Here is a 19,381-nt window from a genome sequence, read left to right on the forward strand (position 1 = left end):
TAAGCTGGATGTTCAGAATGTGATGAATTGGTCAGAGCTCTGTACATGGAGGCAAAGTGAGGGATACAGTCTTCAGAGATTTCCAGCTGGAATATTCTCTCTTCCTTGGAATGCATTGTGTACAGTGGCAGTTCTGTACTGTAAAAGCAAAGAGGGCCCCACTCTTTCTTCCTCCCCCTTCCCTGCTTTCTACTCTCTCACACACAGATTCTAAACAGGGCACAACAGAGGAAGTAGCATATTGAGCACTGGATCTGGCTTGAAAATGGGAGCTCTGATTTGGTTCACAAGGAATGGATTGTTTCAGCTTGTGGTGTCACTGCTGCTGGAGAGGGTGGATTTTTTTGGTCTCTGTAATGTTTGATACTTGAGGGAAAACAGCTGGAACTGAGCATACTGCATCAGATGTGAGACAAAATGGGATGCTGGGGAATATGGACTATACTCAGTGCCTGTAAAGGTCAGAGTTTTCCTTTGGTCAGATCTGGAGGAATGCTGCATCCATATTAGAAGCCAGCCTTGAGAATCCTCAGAATGAGAAGCTCCGAGACAGCGAAGGAGAAGATCTTTCTGTGGCTAATAAAACAAGTCAGAGTGGATGAGATCTCCTATTTCCTTTCCCTTCCCTTCCTTTTACCCCCCTCCCATCATTTTTGCTGCTGCTGCTGTTTTTGATTTACTTGGAAGTCTGGAAAAAAGTAGTCAATGATAGAGTTTCAGTTCAGTTTGGAGAAGCTGTTTATAACCAGGTTTTTAAATGTCAAGAGCCGCCAGGCCAGACAAGACCAGTGCCTGACCCAAACCACAGGAGCCTAACTAGCATGGCTAAAAGAGTCCCAGGAAAGAGTTCTGCCTGAAATGCGCTCAGAGACAACGTGGAAGTAGCTATTATTGCACAATGGGTGGAGAAAAGGATGAGGGCTGCAATGCATTTAGGTGCCTGAGACCTTACTGTGCGCTAATTTAGAAGTTAAAATGGTATGTGCTGTTCTTTTTAAAGCAGTTTGTGTGTGAGAGAGAGAAATTGCGGCAGGGGAGAGTAAGTGTGACCTGAGCTTGAAAATAACAGTTTTAAGTTACAGGATTTTCCCTGTCACGGAGCACAGTAAGCCTGAGGCTGCATCGACTTGACTTCAGAAAGTGATTGAGCTGCGGGATAATTCTTTTATTAACATTTCCTTTTATTTCCTTGCCAGTCAAGAGAGCAGTCGGATGATGAATCTGAAGAATCGGTGAAGTTTAAGAGGTTGCATAAGCTGGTCAACTCAACTCGCAGAGTGAGAAAGAAATTAATTAGAGTGGAAGAAATTAAAAAGCCCAACAGTGAAGGTAAAAACCCAACAGTGCTGAAATTAAAAAGTGTCTGTTGCTAATCATAAAGTTGTTCTCTGTTTGAAATATGCTTGGACATTTTTCTTATGGGGGTAAGTGGGGGAAATCCTATGTAATGAGTTAAAGAGATGACTGTGTCTGGTTACCATCATGTGACGTTCTTCCATGTGCTATGTTAAAGTTAATTGTCTGGATCGCCCTTTGTGTTAGACCGTTACACAAGGAAGTTATCATTTTACTCTTCTGTTACTTTCTTATTAGTGTCTGTTTTATAGAGTGTCTGATTTCCATTGTCCTTTAAACTGTTTTTGTATTTGCTGTGGTTTTGATTATGGTTCCTTACTGGTTTCAATGTGGATTTATTATTGTGATTTTATTGTGGAAATGGATACATAGAAATACTTTGAATGAATGGATGGATGAATGAATGAATGAAAAGGGAACTTACCAGTTTCCCCCCTCCTCCCGGCTGCAGTCACCATCACCACCATCCCCCTGTCACATTGCACACCATTCTAGAAGGTCATCTGTGCAAGAGGCTGCAACAAAAAGAGCGAAGAAAGCCCCACAGCATAAGCAGAACTCCACCCCCTAAGTCTTTGGATCAAAACCAATAGTGTTTTGATATTTTACAAAGAGTGGAGGGGTCTGTTGGGTTTGTGAATGTCACTGCTGAAATTGTTAGCACGGTTGGTCTTGTGTCAGGGAGCACATTTTGTCAGCAGAATAACAAAAGGCATTGTAGTTTTCTGATGCTGCATGTAGTAAGGATATTTGGAAGAAGGTATCAGAAATGCATTCTCAATCGGATCTTTCCAAGGTGTATGTGGAAATCCTATATTTCAAAAGCTGCATAGATTTCTCCATGATCACATGTTGCGCTGAGTTTATACTTGAGGGACTTGTGGAGAGCAGGATACTGGCAGAAGCAGAAGATGGCATCATCTTTTCTGGTAAATGCACTCTTTTTAATGTGAAACACAGAAAGTCCCTGCCACTTTGAGCATTTTACTCACACTTATTTTCTGCAAGTTCTGGAGCTATGAATTGTGACTCTTCAGTGAGCTGTTCTGCTTGGGGGGCAGGGGGGGGCGTTAAGACAAAGTGCAAATGGGAGGTTACCCCATAGGTTAGAAGGCCAGTGGGTTTCTCATGGGATTCTGAAACATCTGCCTGAGTAGAGCCGCTCCCTTCAGTCTCTGCAAGTTATTCTTTCACCAAGGAATAGGAATGACGAGTCTGTCAGAAAATCTATGTGGTTCACTTGGGTAGAAGTGGGAAACTGCCACAATTTTTTCCATGGCAGAGAGTGACTTAACCCTTCAGAGCACGCATTCAGCTCTATTTGGCATGCTGTTTGTTTGTTTGTTTACAGCTACAGTTACAGATAAAAACAAATCTGTTGAGGGTTAAAGAAGCTGTTCATAGAACATTTTAATAATAATGCATACTAGGAAGGCCTAGTTCTCATGTGGATGGAGTTTATTTCCCTTTTTGGCAAGTTGTGTGCTAAATGGTATCAAAGTGCACTTCTGTGGACCTTTGAGTGAACATTTATGTACATGTAAAGAATCTTGCTGCACATAGATACAATACAGTACCTCATGGCTCAGTTCAGAGTTCAAGGAATGGGAAGGTGGTGGGCTTCATCCACTCCTCCCCTCCCTTCTGTCACGCATTATAGATTATTTATTTATTTGGCGTCTTTATAGAAGATCCCAGGGTAAGGGGGTGCACTACACAGATTAGAAACTGCATGTTACTTAAATAGACTGAGAACCATATAAGCTATACATCATTTTGTTAATAATAGCAACAAAGGTATGTTAAGACTACAAAACTAATAAACAGCAGAGCAGGCTGTTTACTCTGTCAGCAAAAACTTTTTAATTTCCTATAAATGCCAGAGAAAACAAATCAGTTTTCACTTGGTTAAAAAAAAAAAAAGGTTCCAATGTCAAGCCTTTGAGTGGGAGTAGGATACCACCACAGAGATGGCTGTTTCCATGCATCACTGAATAATGCACTTCCCCCAAGGGTGGAATGCAGAGAAGAGCCTCCTCTGAGGATCTTAGGAAATGGACAGGCTGGTACAAGGAAAGGTGCCATCAGGTAATTAACCTCCAGGTATAGCTCAATATCAGCACTTTTTGTTTACTCCAGAAGTGCATAAGTAGCTAATGTAAATTCTTCATATTCAGTAGTCTTGAATCCATTTGCTTGAACCAGCTAACGATCTGGCAGCTGATTAGAAGCTTCTGCCTCTAGTTTATGGCAAACACTAATTTGCTGTTTTGTATGATTGCAGCCAACTATGGTTTGTGACGATCAGTTTGCCCACAAACTAGGATTATAAACCACAACAAATTAGTTTTGATAAGCTATAGTTGGCTACATTCAAACAAAACAGCAAACTGGGCTTCGCTTGCAAATCTCTTATTTAGACAGGTATTTTATTTGATTTTGTTGCTACTGCTTTTTTATTTAGTTTTATTTAGTTGCTGTTTTTATCTGCTCTTTTTTGTATTTTGTATTTTATTTTAATAATGTTGTTTATATTGTTGTCATCTTGGGCACCATGCAGAAGGGATGGCATATTAATCTGAATTGAATGGATGGATGGATACATAAATACATATGAACTTGGTGGACCTTGATTCTGATTAAACATGTGTAGAATGAGACCATAACAGTGATCTGGATACATAAAATATAGATATAGAAATATATATGGATATAGAAATACATATTTCTATATATTTTACTTGAGTTGTAGATCTTCCAGTTTAATATATTTGTTGATGTTCCATGCAACTCTGTATTACAGCCTTTCTTAGTACAGCCTTGATGTTTTTGTACTTGATGACACAACAGTGCTTTCTCTCTCTCTCTCTCTCTCCCCCCCCCCCCAACTTGTTAAACGAGTGAGTGGTGGAGTTTCTGTATCCTGTTTTATTGAAAGGAAAATCAAATTACCTTACTTTGCAACAGAACACTACTGAAGGTGTTCCTGAAAAACTCGATTTTAACCACGATATCTGGGGCATACAAAGTTAGATACATGTTTCATTCAGTTTTATTGCTATTTTTTGTTTTACTCTGTCAGAATGGATGAATGCTTTCTGATGTGGTGTGCATTTTTCTCTCTCTACCCATAACAGGAAAAAAGGAAATGAAAAAAAAAAAGTTATCTTTCCAAATCTAGGCTTGCGTAGGGTGGATTTAAACCTCAGCAGTTCTATTCATACACAACTTTCCTTATATTCAGCCTGGCAGCTAGTATATAGAAAGAACATGAATTTTACTACCTATCATTTTCTTTAACTCTGACTTTTATAATCACAGACTTGCAAAAGACCCACTGGTTTCTGTAGTCATACCTTTTCCTACCTAGGACAGCATATCCTGTAAAACAGGGGTGGCTAAACATTATAAAGCAGCACTTCCATCCCTCCCCATTCCAGTGCTGCAGTGGGTGGGGGTGTGGCTAGAAGTGCTCCCTTTCACTTTACACAGATCGTTCTGGGGAAAGTAAAGGGCAGCATTTTCTCCCAACCTCACTCCTGCAAATGAGTGTAGGGTGTGGGTGGTAATGCTACCTTTTACAGTAGGCCCACAACTTAACATGGGGCACCATTCTAGGGATCATGCCTAAAGCCAAAATCACATATAGTCAAAACCCATTTGGTACAATGGCAGGTGGGATCACTAAAGTAATTTTTTTCCTGGAACCCCACCCCCTTTTAATTTTCTTTTATTTGCCACATGCATAAAGCTGAATATGCACAAGTTAAATGCATGCAAGTTGTGGGCCTATTGTACTCGTAAATAGCAGTCAGAGGATCTTATTTTTGATCTTAGCGCTGTGGTTCATAGCACTAAGACTGAAGATAAAGGATCCCCCTGTCTACTATATAAAGAGGATAAAAAAAGATCTCCAAATAGCAGGCAGAGCACTTTTTTCAATCAGACTGTGGGAGTTGGCATGTCAGTTCCCATCAACCCTGACTGTAGGCCAGGCTTGCTGGAGCTGTTGGGAGTCAAACAATCTCTGGAGGAGCACAAGCTGCCCACCCTTGTAATAGTTCATTAACCATAACTGAAGTTTTATTAAATGCATATTAAATGGAATTATGATGTTTTGTTTCCTTTTTGCTCCTCTGCTCTTTTCTACTCTTTTCTGTCCTAATAATGTTAAAGAAATACTTTGTTACAAAGAGCCTTTTTCCCTTTTATAAAATTAAAGCTAGAAATGATTTGTTCTGTTAAAAATGAATTAAGAATATTGAGATGTGTACATCAGTATCCCTGCCTTGTTTTCCAGACATTTGTATCACTGCTTGGTATCTCTCAGATGGTTCTGTTCTTCAGAAAAGGAGAATAGCCGCATACCTCTTCGGTTGGAGGGGGTGCACCTCTGTTGCTTTCTTTTCACACTCATAGTTAAGTATGTGAAAGCTAATGTGCTATTTCCCTCCTTGTAGGTGTGGATGAGCATTCCCTTGACAGCTCTCCAGTACCAGATGACAGATCAGCACTTTATTCTGGAGTTCACAAGAAGCAACTTTACTCAGATAGCTCTACTGAGAAACAGCCAGATGAGGACTCTGACTCACTCACCACATCTCCTTCATCGAGCAGCCTAGATACTTGGGGTACTAACAGGAAATTGCTCAAGACCTTCAGTAAATCTGAAAGCCGTGGCCTTATCAAACCCCCCAAGAAACTTGGAACATTTTTCTCCTACCCAGAAGAGGAGAAGACTCCAAAGGTTTGCCGCTCCTTGACTGATGGAGAGATGAAGAAGAACCTTGGTTCTCTGAGCCACGGGGTAAGTAAAGAAAGCGTTTGCTTTTATGACAACAGGCGCAAGCACCATGTCTTGGTATCCTTTGAGGAAATCCAGAGTGTCAGGAAGCAGATCCGACTGAAAAAGACAGATTCTAACTACTCGTGTTCTAGAGCTTTTCTTTGCCAGCGCCCTGCTAGGAAATACATATCACCCTCAATTTGTGACCTGCAGCTGCTTCGTCACAAAGCCAAGGGGGTAGGAGGAGGAGGAGGCTGTGGCTTCCCAAACAGAAGGCTTCGAGGGCGCAACTCTGTCAGCGAGTTCAATATCACGTATGTGGTAGAAAGAAGTCTCTACAGTCACCTGAACCTGTCACATCTGGTGCGGCCCGTTACTGACAGGACACTGAGCAAAGCTGAAGAGCAGGATTTGAGGCGATGTCTGCTGGAAGAAGAGGATGAGGCAAAGAGGAAGTGGGCTGCCACAATGGACCGCTGTACTAAAAGGGTTCTTTTGAGAATCCACCAAAAGTCTGTGAGTCCAAGAGTTATCACTGACAGAGGCCTTCTGGCTCCCATGAGTTTGCAGTCAGCATGGCGTGTTTTCCTCCACCATAACATCTGAAATGCATAGTTCATTGGCCTTCTCTTCTCCTCCGCTCCTCAATTATTTGCCAACAGGATGTTCTAATAAGTGTTTGGACAGAGTGTCCTGGTCCCCAGTGTCCAAACTGGCAAAATATTAAGGGGAAACACATTGCCCTTATGATTCAGGATGACTAAAGGCAAGAAAAGCACTTTTTTGGTGCAGAAACACAGGTTTGCATTGAAAAGTAATAATAATGAAGCTATAGCATTCTTTAGCAGAAATGATAAAACCACAACTTCACTCAGCTATATTCCTCCTTATCCGTATAACTTTTTACAAACACGCTACCCCCACTTTTGAGTACTCAGGTTTTTTGGTGTCCTTGGATAATGGAGGTTAGTTAGTTGTTTTCAGGGTATTTATACCCCAACCTTCCACAATAAAAGCATCAGAGCAGTTTGCAAAATTTAAAGAATAATAAAAGGACAGTAAAAGTATCAGGTGATCCTGCAGAACATTGAAAGCAGTGGTGGGCTGCAGGTGTTATTTGGCCTTTGGGTCCATCTTCCCCAAGCCACACCCATCTGCCTTACATCTGACGTCATATATGAGATCAGATATGAGGCAGGGAAAGATGTGACTTCATGCCAAAAGCATGGTTTGCAGGTCCTGCTGGTGGACAGTGCTTGAGAGGTGATTGACAAGGAGGCAGCCCCGCCCCATGTCAAAATCGCCCACTGAGGTTGGGGGACTTTAGGATCTGTCCCACCAGCCAGATTCCCCACACCTAATTTAAAAGAAGGAATATACAATGGATCTTTAGAATATGTGACCATATTGTTCCTTTTAAGCTGTCAAAGCACAGCACCTCCTCAGTGTTCCTACCAGAGGCTAGGGAGAGAAATATGTCTAAAAGTATTACCCATTGTGTGGCCCAATTTGTTACCCACACAGTGTGGCCCAATGTGCCTCTTCAAAAAAGAAAAAATAGCCTTACCCTGTGGGAGGCAGAAGTGGGTATAGTGGCAGTAAAGGTGAGGAGGGAAAGTTCACGCAGTGTGTATTCAGCAAGCCTGTCCTTTCCCAAGACAGTCAAACTTTTTTTATGCCTGTCGTCAGAGAGGTCCATTGTGCGATGATTGTACAACCACCAAGAACATGTGGGAGTGGCAGAGATAGGCAGAGAAGCATCTTCATGCATCCCTTCTCATGAAGGTGATTATCATTAGAACTGGATCTACATGTCTGATGAAAACAGGATTGCATTAATCCTCCCTAACCAGAAGGGGAATGGAAGTTCTACATAGGTATGGTTAGGGCAAAATGTGCCACGTTGTCAACCTTCAAAAATATCCTATGCCAGTATGTTATTTCTTTTATTCCTACTGATCACTTACACTGTGCAAGTGCTGTACAGTTCCTTAACTCACTTACAGTGTAGCCCTAAACAGTTTCCTTACAACATAGTCGCACTGTGTTCAATGGGGCTTACTGCTTTAAGATTACAGCCAAATTCCTACAACTGCCTGTAAGTGGGGCAGTTGATGTTGAAAGCTAATATATTTCCAAATAACAATGAACAAGCCCATGGCCGAATGGCATTTTGAACCAGGATCTCCCAAGGCAAGGCAATCACATCAGCTGGTTTTCAGAAGCTCTCCTGTTTCTTGGATGCTGAGGAAAGAACAGATCATCTGTCCTAGTTTTCTACAGCTGTAAGATTGTTTTCTTTGTAGGAGGGAAGGGAGGCACATTTGTTAATAGATTCATTAGACCTAGAGGAGATTTCAGTGGAAACTATTACACAGCATAACACAATGAGAGGTTTAATTGACTTTTTGTTAGTTAATTTTTAAGGGTGTGACTTTGGCAGACAAAAGAAGAACATAATCTTTCCTGCTGTTTTTTAGCCAGCTTTGTGCCTGCATTTGGCTAGTGGCCATTTTGAGGATATGTTAATTTCTGGCTAGGACAGATCTTTTCTCCCAGTTGTGTCATACATAAGTAGTTGATTCTGGCCTTCTTTGTAATGTACTTCACTAAAATTAGTACTCTCAAGTGATCTTACTTATGGGGAGCCAGAAGAAGGGGGGGGAAGCATTTCAGAAGGTGGCACACAAGATATTTTAGCTTGATATATAAATAGGCAGCATAGCTTTCATATTCCTTATAAAGAACCTGAAATGTCCCATAAATTATTCTGTTGTCAATGCAATGGCCATTTCATATAGCTTGTGGTTTTTGTAGCAAGGAGCCCAATATCCTTATGTGACTGTGATATGTTTACCCTGGTTCTATAGGAGAGAAAGATATTTATTTCCTTTTATTTTATTCAGATAGACCCTTTAATTAACTACATCCTGTGGCTTTCTTCTTTTCAAAAGAAAGGCAAAAATTAAACTGCGTGTGAACTTTAAGCACCTCTTCTTCTAAGATCATAATTCATGCTTACTGCAGCCTCAGGGAATTATAGAAGCCTCTTGTTCAGTATGATGAGTTATTTGTCTTGTATTCACATTTATTTTTGGCATCTAAATTTGTTTTGGTGGCCCAGGCATGCATAGAACCTTTTGAACATGCACCAATCTGTTTTTGATCGCATGACCATTCCATTGACTAGCCTACAACCTTATATCCACAGACTTTGTTTGGCATGTATCTCATAAAATTATTGGAAGTTATTAAATACATATATTTCAAGGCAAATTGTGTTATGACTATATAGCAGCACTGCTAGAATCCTGAAGAGAATACTGGCACTACTTTCAGTTACATGTTACATTCCAACATTGTCACAAATAATCCTTTGGCTATAATTTTCTCTGTATAATGCCAGATATCACATGTGCTAGAACTGTGGCTTCTGGGGTGATATGTGCACACCCCTTGCACATGCATACCAGTTTTGCCTGAAAACTGATCTCTGCATTTGATATTTAAGGATTTCAGAATTTTTTCTGACCAGCTGTTTTTGTTTCTTGTTTTTTGAGAAAGTAAGTTTAGTTCTTGACTTTTGTTATTAAGCTGATGCTGGCTTTTGAATTTCCTTAATGGAAGTGCTTCAACGAGCTCACCAACAAAGCCTTGATTGAGAAAGAATAGAATATATGTCTCTTAGTACAGATTTGCAAATACAGCTTACTAGTCAACTTGCAAGTTGGTAACCACCTAAATAATTTTAAAGGGAGAGATATTTCCTATAAAGCATTAGTTGTGTGACACATTAGTGCCATAAAGGATGATGGTTTATCTAGAAAGTTTTATAGTTTCCGTAAGATCAGAGAGACATTGGATCAAGGCATAGGAATGAAAGACTGTTTTACTTCTAGAGAAGGTAAAAATTCTGCTTGTAGAACTGAAAGGGAGCTGTGCATCCCTAGGGAGTTTAAAGGAACCAGCACTTTTCAAGTACTGCATGAGATACAGATGAGGACCGTTAGGAAGAGCCACTTTGTTCCTACCTTGCTTTGAAAATGTGACTTTGCTTAGTGTGCTTTTTAGCATTTGGAAGAAAGGTGGTGTCATAATGCTGACGTGTTTAGGCCGTCAGAACCTTTATAACCGGCATCAGTGTTTTTGGCTTGGGCTGATGTTCTGAGAGTGACTCATTCCACTCGTCTCATTCCACTAAGTTGTGCCACTGTAAATATAACCTACTTTCTCTCGTAGCAGTAACAAAGCTCCTTTGTACCATGAAGGACTTGGTAACAAATGCAGAGCCAATGCTTTCCAAGAATGAAACTCCTATTAATATATATCCCTTGGAAGCTTAGACATTTGGTCATTTTAAGTAAGGTACTGTGGATCTATTTGAGAGTCCTCTTGGCCCAATTACATTTGAGTAGATTTTCAGGATTTTTAGTTGCTTGTCCGCTTCCAAAATTTCTTAAATACTGAATACGTTTGGGTCAAAAGGTTTTTTGTTATTACTTTGAACCCACTGACAAAGAGGTTGTGAGATTTAAGTTGGTTATGTAACACGATTTCTTACTTCAAAGAAGATTTAAATACTGTTTTGTGGGGCAACCTGAGCTAGGGAGTGTGAATAAACAACAATATGCTGAAAACCCAGAAGCTTTACAATGGAAAGCAAAAGGCCAGAGAGTTATCATGATGCATGAATGTAATGACAGAGTCTTTTTAATTTCTCATCATGTTTTGCTTGTTACCATTATTTGTACAATTGGGTGGTTTCTCATGTGTCTTCTATACCCCACAAAATGTTTATTTCTTCATACTGAATTTAATTGTAATGCATTAAGCCACAAATTTGTCTTGTGTCACAGAGAACCTGCAGCTTTGGTGGCTTTGACTTGACAAATCGCTCACTGCACATTGGAAACAATTTGGATCAGATGGTGAGTATGAGCTAGAGGTCCGCATCGTCCTGACGCGTCTTACTCTTTTTAATAATGAAGCACAATGGTGGGATTTATAATGGAGTTTAAAATGTGTGGCAACTGCCACAATCGTAGCTCTAAAAACTATCAATGCCACCAACAAATCTAGTTCCTCAGACTTGTTTTGATGCATACTGCCGTACAAGCCAAGTATAGAGAGCTGCTTTATACCATACAGAAAATGTTAAGCATTTGCTACATTATGATATCAGTTAAGAATGTTAGGTTCAGTAGTCAACTTCAATGGAAAAAAATGAATCGGCAAAAGTGTGTATAATAGAAGTATACTCTGATTGCAAATGCTTACGGATTTGATTCAATATTGAGATGCAATATTGCCTGTCAAGGTAATTTACAGGCCAGAGCAATATTTTGGAATAGTTTTGAGTTACCCACTCTCCTTTTGAACATACCAAAGATAAGAAGGGTAACAAGATGCAATAGGACTGTAGGAACATACTGTTATATAGTAGTAGCAGAACAATGTATGGGGACTTGTTCCCATGTCTTCATGTACTGTATCAGCTGCTACCATTGGCACATCTTCATCAACCATGGGGAAAAGACCCTACTCATGAGGGTGCTAGCAGGACCACCACCCCCTTTTGACATTTCTAACTTAAAAAGTTCTTCAGGTCTTCTTCTTCTTCCCCTTTCCCAGAGCTGACTTTGTTGTCGTACTAGGCATTTTTGAGAGTACAGAAAGCAGGAAAGAGAGGATTTAAATTAAATCCGTGATTTGTTGCTGAATCTCAGCCTCCCCATGTCTCCATGAATCCAAATCCTTTGAGTTCTTAACCTGGCATGGTTGAGGGGGAATGAGGGAAATGGCTCTGAAAACATCCCAGCTGTAACACTGGCCAGGTGGCTGGACTCTCAAAGTGGAGGGGGAGACGTGAAGTGCAGCTGTGAAAGACCTGATCCATGGAACACACAAGAACAGAGTTTGTGTTATCAACTGGGCAGCTACTCCATGCTGGAGTTTGGACACTGCCCCTTCCCCAAACCTGTATTTCCTTTCCTGTCTTGTTATTAACCCTCTGGCTAGAATTGAATTTACTTTCTCCCATCCCAATGACTCATCAGATTAAATGAAGTTGATCTGAAATAATTTCAGATCACCACAAAGGGAAACACTACTTCTGACAAATACTAACTTGAGGAATTCACTCACAACAAATGGCCACTGGCATGGATTATTATTTTTTAAAAAAAAATCTAGGACAAAATCATGGAAGGTACTGTTATTAGCAGCTGTTCGTGAAAGTTTTTTTAAAAATCTAGATTTCAGGGTTGTAAACTTCTCAATAGGAGATGCTAAATGGAATAATAGCCTCCGTGTCCCACCCATAAATTTCCAGAGACATCTGTGACAATGGAGTGCTGGACTCCATAGAGCTTAGTCTGATCCAGGAAGGAAATTCTTGTGTCATTATGTTCCAGTGGTGGATGTGTCTTCTTGCATTTTGCCTTGCTTTCCCGCACCTTATTGAACAGCTGGGGGGGGGGGAGATTGCTTTTCAGTAACAAATATTTTGAGAGAAAAGAGCTAAGAACCTGATTCCAGTGCCAATCTCCCACTTTGCTTTGCAGCCTCTGCAGCTGCATTTTGTAAAACAACAAAAATTAGGGCAAATTGCACTTGACTGAATGTCATGCATAGTCTGGCTCTAGAGCAGATAGCAAGCTTAACGTTAACATGTAGCAGAAGTAAATACCTAGATATAACATCTGCCATAGTCAGTTCAATCTACCTGGATTTTAGTCAAGCAGAAGATGGTTGTCCTTATAAACACTAGACTCCGCTGAAAGCCTGTTAGTACTTCCTGTTGCTAAAAAGTTCTCCAAAAATGAAACTTAACATAAGCAATAGGAGTCCAGACTTTAGATGCACTTGAAATTGTTTTTCTTAGCTTCTAAAGTGTTCCAAATTAAGCCTAAACAAGTAAAAAGGAAGTAGAACAGAAATATATATTGAAGACAGTGTTGAGCTTGATGGGATTCGTGCAAGAAGTGTAATAGCTGTGCAAAATGTAACATTTACTTCCAGGGCAGTGTATTTGGCATGGTCCCCATTGAGAACTTTAGGTGGAAAAGGCTATGCCAGTACCTCGAGTTACATACGCTTCAGGTTACAGACTCCGCTAACCCAGAAATAGTACCTCGGGTTAAGAACTTTGCTTCAGGATGAGAACAGAAATCGTGCTTCGGCGGCACGGCAGCAGCAGGAGGCCCCATTAGCTAAAGTGGTGCTTCAGGTTAAGAACAGTTTCAGGTTAAGAATGGACCTCCGGAATGAATTAAGTACGTAACCCAAGGTACCACTGTATTGGATTCTCCCATCAGTTAAAATGCATAGAGCTTTAAGGTATTTAGCATTCTGGCTGATATTTCAACATAAAAGTTGCATTCAGGGGTTGTATATATGTTTATAGACATATGTTCCTGACTTATTACCCTGTTTGTTAACTAACATATAAGCCAGAGTTTCCTGGTAACCATGCAAAGCAGGATGGATGTGCAAAATACACACATGAGGGGAGGAGAAAAGAAGGGCAGAAAATGAGTGCTTGTTCACAGCTTCATCAACCATTATAAAAATGCTCCAGCCTATACCAGAAAAACTCAGTCTTATCAAGAGACCCCAACCGAAATGCTTCTTGGGGACTGCACGAAAGCAGTTCAGCCTCAATGTTTCCCTAAGACACATTTCATCTGAGACCTGATCAGAGAAAAAAGACAGTGGCAAATGGTGTTGTTTTCATCCTTTCATTTTACAGGGCAAAGATGGTGATTTTGTTTATAAAGAAGTGATCAAATCCCCATCTACTTCCCGCATGTCCCTTGGTAAAAAGGTGAAATCTGTTAAAGAAACCATGAAGAAAAGGATGTCTAAGAAATATAGCAGCTCCTTGTCAGAGCAGGTATGTGGTTTTGTTCATTTGCTTGTTTGTTTTAAATTAAACCACAGCTGGGGGCTTTATTTGTTTGAGTAAATACTTGAAGAGTTGTTGATGCCTATGTTTTGCAACCTTACTGGAAAGTACAACAGCGTCATTCGAAAAAACTCCCCGTGGGAATAATGTAGTAAAGCAATTCCAAGGCCTTTTCAAAACTATTTACTGTGAAAAGAGCTTCAATAAAATCATAAAAGGGAGTTAGGATTGAGTTAGGGCAATAAAGTATATGATTTCATTCCATATACGCTGGTTTTAAAAATGAATGGCTTTATATACTGTGCCCCTAGTCCTCTAGCAATGTCAAACTGCCTCCAATACATCCTCTGAATTACACAGCAACATGCACTTTGCAACAAATGCTTCCACCAATTTAAAAAAAAATGAAACATCTTTCACATATAGAATGTATTTACTTTTTAAAATGTAATTTGTGCTCTGTTGTAATGACATAACTTATTTTTAAAAAATATTTGTGGTTCCCTAGTACTTAGTTAAAAGCATCTTAAAACAAAAGAAACATCTAAGTAACTTCTTCCACCATTAAAATAAGTAATAAAATAGCATTTCAATCCTACTGTTTAGCTAAAATTGTACTGAAATATAAACACTGTTTAAAAATGCAAACGAAAGACATAAAACTCATAAATTATACAGAAAACACGGGAAAATATTTATATTGGGTCAGGTACCTGATAATATAAGGAAGGTTTACATTCAGCATACACCTAATTTCATTTCATTATCGTTGTAAATCTTTGATGGTTTTCAATAAAATATTGTCCCATGGTATGAAATCCCTGTTATTATAAATATCCATTATAAATCTGTAAATTCCATTGAATAGTAACAGTGGCTTTTCCTGTTTCACTTAAAAATAAATAAATCAGTCCCTTTGCTGTTTGTCTCTGCTGTGTTGAGGGCCACTGTATCAAGAGGCTATTCCCATTGAGCTGTTAATGGGAATTACTGGGCAGAAAAAGTAGTCTTATATAAAGCCCTAAAATCTGTGAAACTCCATTTTGCCCAGCAAGCTTTTCAAATGGGTATGGTGAGCCATCAGGAAAAAAAATATTTTTTTCATTATAACATATTAAATCCCACATTGCAGAGATCTATATAGTTGATCCTTAAAGTTCATTCTGAAAATATATTATTTTAAAGTTCCTCCTTCAATTTCCTCTGGCCAAAATCAATCTGTTTTTCCAAGCATGTTGCATTTGGCAGACTTCATTGAATTTGGTTTGGTGGGTTGTCAGAATACCCAACACTTTATTATTATTATTTTTTCATCAGTCTTTCCACTTGAACTGTAAGCATAACAAGTAATTGCTGGCAAGCAACTACTGGCATTGGCATCAGCCTTGAAAAGAGTTTCCATTGATTTAATATCGCCCTCTAGAGGACTGTTGAATAATCAGGATGCAGCAGTATACTATTATGATGTGCTCAGGAGCTGAAGGCTGGTCTTTGATAAGCAGAACATCATAGCATGTTTATCTTTAGGCCCTTTGAGATATGTTGGAATAATATTACCAATATAAATTCAGGTCTCTAGTTCCTGTATTTTACTTTGTCTCATTCTTATCTCCAACGGCACGGGATTGATTTTCAGCCAGAAGGCCTCCAAAATGGACTCTCACTTTACTAGCGTGTTTTGCTCAGTACCCTGTCAGAGTGGTTCTGAAGCCCTTAGTTGCTGCTTTTGCTGTAAATAAAGAATTTGTCTGAATCTTTGGAGAAATGAGGCAATTTTTTTTGTCTGTCCTGAAGCAAAGTTCATTGTAGTCTGCCAGACCATCCCAGCGTTAGACTCCTGGTATTAAAATAAGAGTCATTTATTGTGTTGCTCAGTGACAGTAACACGTTAGCACATTTATCTCCCAAGGTCCATTTCTGATGCATCTGATTGGTACAAAGCTCCAGTAAGATGCTGACTCCTGTAATGCAATCTCCGTGGCCCCTGTCGTTTCTAAAATTGAATTCTGCCTTAACACAGCCAAATATTTTGAAGTCATCGTTGGATAATACAGATCCATCTTTTCTAGATCTGGATCATTGTTCATTGAAGCATTGCAGATGCAAGTCTACAAAAAGCAGAAGTGAAGAGCATGCCATTACTTATTTTAGGCTGCATTCCTAACCCCTGGCCCCACTTACGTGAGAGTCAGCCCTATTGAATTTCATAGGACTGGCTCCCTTAGTGTGTTAAAAGCAAATTGACAGCTCTGCAGGTGATGAGTCAAGCAGTATAGCATTCCTGCTGCATCTGAACCAGGAAACAATAGTTACTGGTTTCCAAACAAGCCAGGATATTAAGCCAACTTTAAACCTGGCTTGTATTGAAGCTATGAACCATTGTTTCCTGCTTCAGATGTAATGGGAATCAGTGGTTGCCTGAGGCTTCCTAGCCTGTTTCCCCACTCACATGAAGTCAAAAGTAACATGGCAGCATGTGGATGCAGGAGAAACAGATCTCAGATAATTAAGAGGAGATCATAAAGAAGGCTGATCGCCAAAGAATTGAGGCTTTTGAATTATGGTGCTCCTCCGACTCTTGAGAGTCCCATGGACTGCAAGAAGATCAAACCTATCCATTCTTAAGGAAATCAGCCCTGAGTGCTCACTGGAAGGACAGATCGTGAAGCTGAGACTCCAATACTTTGGCCACCTCACGAGAAGAGAAAACTCCCTGGAATGACCCTGATGTTGGGAAAGATGGAGGGCACAAGGAGAAGGGGACAACAGAGGGCGAGATGGTTGGATAGTGTTCTCGAAGCTACCAGCATGAGTTTGACCAAACTGTGGGAGGCAGTGGAAGACAGGAGTGCCTGGCGTGCTCTGGTCCATGGGGTCACGAAGAGTTGGACATGACTAAACGACTAAACAACAACATGATCTTTCAAAGTCAGCCAAAGAGAATTTGTCGTACCTGCTGTATTGTACAATCAGGCATGGTGATAAATGAGGTCGTGTCAGACCCCACTGTTCAGCCCAGAAATATGAGCATTTAAGATTATGAAGTGATAGTTGTTAGGTATACAAGATTTTCCAATACAGGCAGCAAACAAGACCACATTTTTACAAAGTGAAACGCACCCCAATCCTGCAAATACAGTATGGTCCATTAATAGGCAATTGGCAGTGACTGAGCTGACACAAGGCAAGGCATGTGACCACCTTGCACTGCCACCACAATGTTTGCTTTCAATTCCTAGGTCCAGTGATAGGAACTGATGTGCCCATAGTTTAGTAAGGTTCTGATTTCTAATTCTGATTTTCTGAGAACTGCGTGGACATTTCTGCAGTTCACAGCAGGAAAAGTATTCCAAGACTAGCGTACAAGAATCAAACATTAGAAAAAATGGGAGGCACTTTCTTATTAGCTGTCTGTGGCTTCAGTTCTTCAATTCTCTCTGGAGATTTGCTTGATTTGTGGAAAGTTTCCTGATGACTCTGCAGCATGCAAATAACAGGCTTCATTCAGATGGTTTGTGATTGCATGTCTGTGGAATAAGTCAGCAATTCTTGTATATCAGCAGGTTTCTTTTAATTTGTTGCTGCAGATAGTCTCTTGAACATTGTACCATGTTATTTTCTTACATTGTCATTTATCAAACAAAATGCCTTCTTGACACCAGCATGCGTGCACACACCCACATCCACTCACAAACAAAAACGAACACTATTCTGACTGCAGTTAGCTCCCGGAAATGATTGTTTTAGCAAGTAAGTTGCCAAAATATCAGTATGGATGAGATCTTCTTGAATCTGTCTTGTTACTTGAATGATGAATGAAGAAAACATGTCCATTACATTTCAAGTAACAGGTTTTTGCTTTGTTTACAATTTTCATACATAAGTTGCATCGTCAGGTTTAATTCATTTCCTACAAACAAAAAGAATGTGTTAGTTATTCATTCCAAATGGTAACATTTCTGTTGTTTCACCTGCCATTTCATTTCTACTATGTTCAGCAAACTTCACATGAAAATTTTGATTCTAAGGCTTAGGAAAACAACACAACTGCAGAATACACAATGAAACAGCAAAATCTCAAGTAAATATTGAAATGCAATGCTCTAGTCAAAGTAATATTTGCACTAACTGTGTCTAAGATACTTTTTAAAATTGTAATTTCCCCCTTTTTGCAAATGTGAGGGGGTTGTATTCATGTTTTTGTATGTTTAAAACAGCAATCCTATGCACTTGGCTTGGGTGTAAAGGAACAAGCCCTATTGAACACGGTGTGATCTTACTTTCAAGTAAACATTTATAGGATTGGTTTGCACAACAAATACACTTAAAAGAAGAGTAAATTACAAAACAAATCATTTTACTGATATTTCAACGAATAAGGAAGAGAAAATTTTACCAGTCATCTTCTTGTTTTTTATGGTAGCCTTCCCCCCCCCCCAAAGAAAAATCAACTATAAGATGGATCAAAGAGATCAAACAATACATGAGAGACTTGGGTGATCTTATTTTTTTAAAAAAGCAAATCTCTACAACTTATTTTTACAGAAAAAGCTTTGAACACACAATTTTACTTCGTGTTCACAACCTAACATTTTCCAAAGGCAAGAGCAACAGAGAATGCTGGTTGGATAGCTTGGTTGCATAGCATGTGGTTTCCATGCACAAGGTCCTGGGTTCAATAGTTTGCAGATGACATAAAGCCAGATGATATGCAACCTTTGACTGGGACCCTGGTGAACCACCCCTCAGTTTCCATGTACCATGTAGTCACAGAGCAGTGGTTTCTCAAGTACAAATGAGGGTGTATGCAAGGAAAGGTTCCATCTGAGTGAACATGATTAGACTTGGGACTGTAAAGGGGATAAAGTGGTTTTCTACAGTTTGGGATTGCAGGGGAGTCTAGGCTTAGTTTTTAACCTTGACGTTGTTTTCCTGCCTTGATCAGGTTCTTTTCTCATTTGCAAGATGCAGGTATTTTTCACATTTGCTGTCTCTTTTTAGGCTAGAATGTGTTGGGAAAGAAGAACTTTATCTATTACACTTCCTAGGTTTGCTACCTCAGTTGGGAGCTTGCAGAAGGCTACTTTAATCTTCATGCATATTGTAATAGATTGTAACCTATATGGTTACACAAGCCAGCACAAGTTGTCAGTAAGTTGTGTGGTGATTTTCTTTCAGGACTCCAGCCTGGATGTAATGCCAGAATCTCCTCAGTCACTACAGCCAGATGCTGATTCTCTGGATAAACCCAAACTGAAAGCTGGTGGTTCTGTAGAAAGTTTAAGGAGTTCTCTAAGTGGTCAGAGCTCAATGAGTAAGTAGTAAATAGAATG

General features: G+C 39.8%; 1 protein-coding gene across 5 annotated transcripts in view; it reads left to right on the plus strand.

Moving 5' to 3' along the window:
- SASH1 (SAM and SH3 domain containing 1) overlaps nt 1-19,381 on the plus strand; it is a gene marked incomplete at its 3' end in the record, with an annotated part of 506,774 nt that overhangs the window by 471,904 nt on the left and 15,489 nt on the right. For 3 of the 5 annotated variants that reach the window (XM_081854312.1, XM_081854315.1, XM_081854313.1), the window contains exons 9-13: nt 1,197-1,329; nt 5,817-6,658; nt 10,999-11,070; nt 13,893-14,036; nt 19,227-19,362. In XM_081854312.1, the coding sequence (XP_081710438.1) occupies nt 1,197-1,329; nt 5,817-6,658; nt 10,999-11,070; nt 13,893-14,036; nt 19,227-19,362 (1,327 nt within the window). The remainder of the gene's footprint in view (nt 1-1,196; nt 1,330-5,816; nt 6,659-10,998; nt 11,071-13,892; nt 14,037-19,226; nt 19,363-19,381) is intronic. The other 2 variants (XM_081854314.1, XM_081854316.1) reach the window with 1 other exon arrangement.

Source organism: Podarcis erhardii (assembly GCF_964252035.2).
Source record: "Podarcis erhardii genome assembly, chromosome: 3".
NCBI lineage: Eukaryota > Metazoa > Chordata > Lepidosauria > Squamata > Lacertidae > Podarcis > Podarcis erhardii.